General features: G+C 45.9%; 1 protein-coding gene across 1 annotated transcript in view; it reads right to left on the bottom strand.

The window, feature by feature from the left end:
* Positions 1-2874, bottom strand: part of xrcc1 (X-ray repair complementing defective repair in Chinese hamster cells 1) — a 20104-nt gene that overhangs the window by 15272 nt on the left and 1958 nt on the right. The window contains exon 3 of the mRNA XM_048620585.1: positions 2322-2472. Coding sequence (XP_048476542.1) covers positions 2322-2472 — 151 coding nt within the window. The remainder of the gene's footprint in view (positions 1-2321; positions 2473-2874) is intronic.

Raw genomic sequence — 2874 nt, 5'->3', positions numbered from 1 at the left:
CAACTAACTCCCATGTTGTCTCCCAACACTCGCACAGACACACACAGGCGCACACACATGCACAGACACGAGAAGGTAGGATGAGATTCCCAGAGGAGAAACAGGCAGCATGTTTACTTTCCTGCATCCCCTTGTACATCATGTTTAATTCATACCGCGCTTTGTTCTTGTTTATTTTAGGAACTGCACTGTCATATATTTGATGTCTATCCATCACCCATCACTCATGCTCCATGAATTATTCAGAGATGAGCACAGATGATGTAAAACTCTACGCCTCCTCTCTCTCAATCACCCGCTAATAAATACAGACCTGAACCGACAATCAAACTTCAATCATTTCACATTTTGAAAAAAGTAAAACTGTTTGGTTCCTAGTCAAAACCTACCCATTCGGTATCACTGAAAATCTGGATTATTGGAGGAGAGCTTCCTGTGTGCAAATTGGTTGCTGCGTTTCCCATGTTATCATAGAAATTCTCCTGGGAAAGAGAATTCGAAAGATCCACAGATCTCCGAAGGAAGGAGTTTCTCTTCATCTCAGCACAAATTGGCTGACCCCTTACTCTGAGACCATTCCTCCTGCGTTCTAGATATCCTGCAAGGATGCAGTTTCTCAGTATCCACCGCTATCAAGACACCACCCCCAACCCGAGCGCCTCTCCCCCCTACAGAATCTTATCTGCCTCAGCGAGATCACAGACTGTTCTTCAAAGCATCAGAGAATATCAGCCCATTTACTCTGCCTGTCGCCACCGGACAAACCCCAACCCCCTCCTCACTCCATAGTCTTCCATGGGAAGATAGGAAATACAAATGGCAGAGGCCATTCAAACCGTCAAATCTGCTCCAACAGATTAGGTGGAATGGCCATGCTAAATTGCCCATAATGTCCAGGGATGTGCAGGGTAGGGGGGTTAGCCATGGGGAATGTAGGGCTCCAGGGATAGGGTAGGTGGAATCTACATGGCAATCCCTCCGAGGCCAAGATTTCCTTCCGAAATTGTGGAAACCGGAACCGCTCCCACTGACTCCAGGTGTGGTCTAACCAGGACTCTGTACAACTGGAGCACCTGGAGTTCTAGTCCCCAACAGAGCGAGACAGAGCGCGAGCGAGAAACTCTAGCATTCTGTTAAACCGTCTAATCATTTCTGTATCTGGACATGACATTTTTATATTTTGCACCCATCAAGTTTATTTGGACCTCAGTATTCATATGTACCCCAACTTTGTCCCGAATATTTCACAGGGTCATTGCCTCTGGCCTGGTGTTATTATCGCTGGACTGTTAATCCAGAGACCCAGGTAATGTTCTGGGGACCAGAGTTTGAATCCCACCACAGCAAATTGTGGAATTTAAATTCAATAAATATCTGCAATTAAGGGTCTAACGATGACTATGAATCCATTGTCGATTGTTGGAAAAACCCTTCTGCCTCACTCATGTCCTTTAGGGAAGGAAACTGCCATCCTTACCTGATCTGGCCTACATGTGACTCCAGACCCAGAGCAATGTGGTTGACTCTTAACTGCCCTCTGGGCAATTGGGGATGGGCAATAAATGCTGGCCTAGCCAGCCACGTCCTCATCCCATGAATAATTTTTTAAAAAAATTTAACCAACATCGTGTCTCTCTTTTGCCCCCTGTTAAAGGTAGCTACAGTCATTATGGTACAGTCACAAACCATTCAGCTAAATCAAGTCCACACCAACTCAATCCAGCCAGCCCCATTTTCCACCCCGCCTCCCCGCCCTCTCCCTGTAACCCCGAGAGTTTATTCTCCCTCAGGGGCCTGTTCACTTTCCACATAACATCATTCACCATCTCTACTTGAGGACCCTTCCTGGCGGATGTGAATCTCACATCATTTCCACTCTCTGCGTAAGAAGGGTCTTCCTCACTAACCCACCCCACAGCTGCCTCCTCTCCCTTACTTCGTGGGCCTCATGCCCCAAAACCTTAACTTTGTGTCCATGTCATCCTCGCACCATCAGCCAATGGGACATTTCGCTTATTGAATCCCATTGTGACCCCTTACGCCTCTGACAGGCCACTCCTCAATGACACAGAAGAGCCTCTGCTCCCTAAAGTTAACCAATGAGCTACAGTCCCTCACCTCTAGAACTGTTCTGGTAAACCTCACTCTGCACCGTCTCAAAGAACCCTCATCCTTCCTGAAGTGCATTGTCTAGAACTTAACTGTGGTCTACGTTGGGCTTTGTAAAGCTGTAATGAGATTAGCTCTGCTTTCAGCACTTCCTTATTTTGTACAATTCCACCTAATACATGTATTTTTTAAACCATTAGTAACCAGTCTACCTTTGATTCTTTTCGTTGTGGATAGTGGCGGGCTTGTTTTCTTGCTCGTAGATTCAGATCCTTCCCCAGGGCTCTCCTTTTTGACTGGAAGGCTTCCCATCCTCTCCTTTGGAAACTCAAACTTCCTTTTCACTGGTGTTGGTTGCTGTAATGCAGATCAAGCAACAGTTCACCATCTGATTTCCCTGGGCAATCATACATATCTCCCTAGCAGCAGAGGGCAGTCACAGTGCCTTTTTTGAGCTTATCAGACCAAGTTACAATTGAATTCCAGTTGAGAAGGTGGCCATTCAGCCCATCTGCTCCGTGCTATTCTTCTGTCCCATGCATGACTAATCAGAACCTGTAACTGATAAAGCCTAACACCAGACATATATCTTTTTCTTGATAGTTGGCATATGTATAAAAGGCAGGATCACATATGTTTGCCTTTCCACCTATAAACATGCAGTGTCCCAGCGGTCTTTCTTTATATGTGCACAAGATACTCTCCCTTTTCTTAATTCATGGGATGTGGGATGTTGGACCAGCATTTATTACCCATCACTCATTG

Source organism: Rhincodon typus, chromosome 47 (genome assembly GCF_021869965.1).
Source record: "Rhincodon typus isolate 14 chromosome 47, sRhiTyp1.1, whole genome shotgun sequence".
Lineage (NCBI taxonomy): Eukaryota > Metazoa > Chordata > Chondrichthyes > Orectolobiformes > Rhincodontidae > Rhincodon > Rhincodon typus.
The sequence above is the reverse complement of the archived record's forward strand: the minus strand, read 5'-3'. Positions and strand labels throughout refer to the sequence as shown.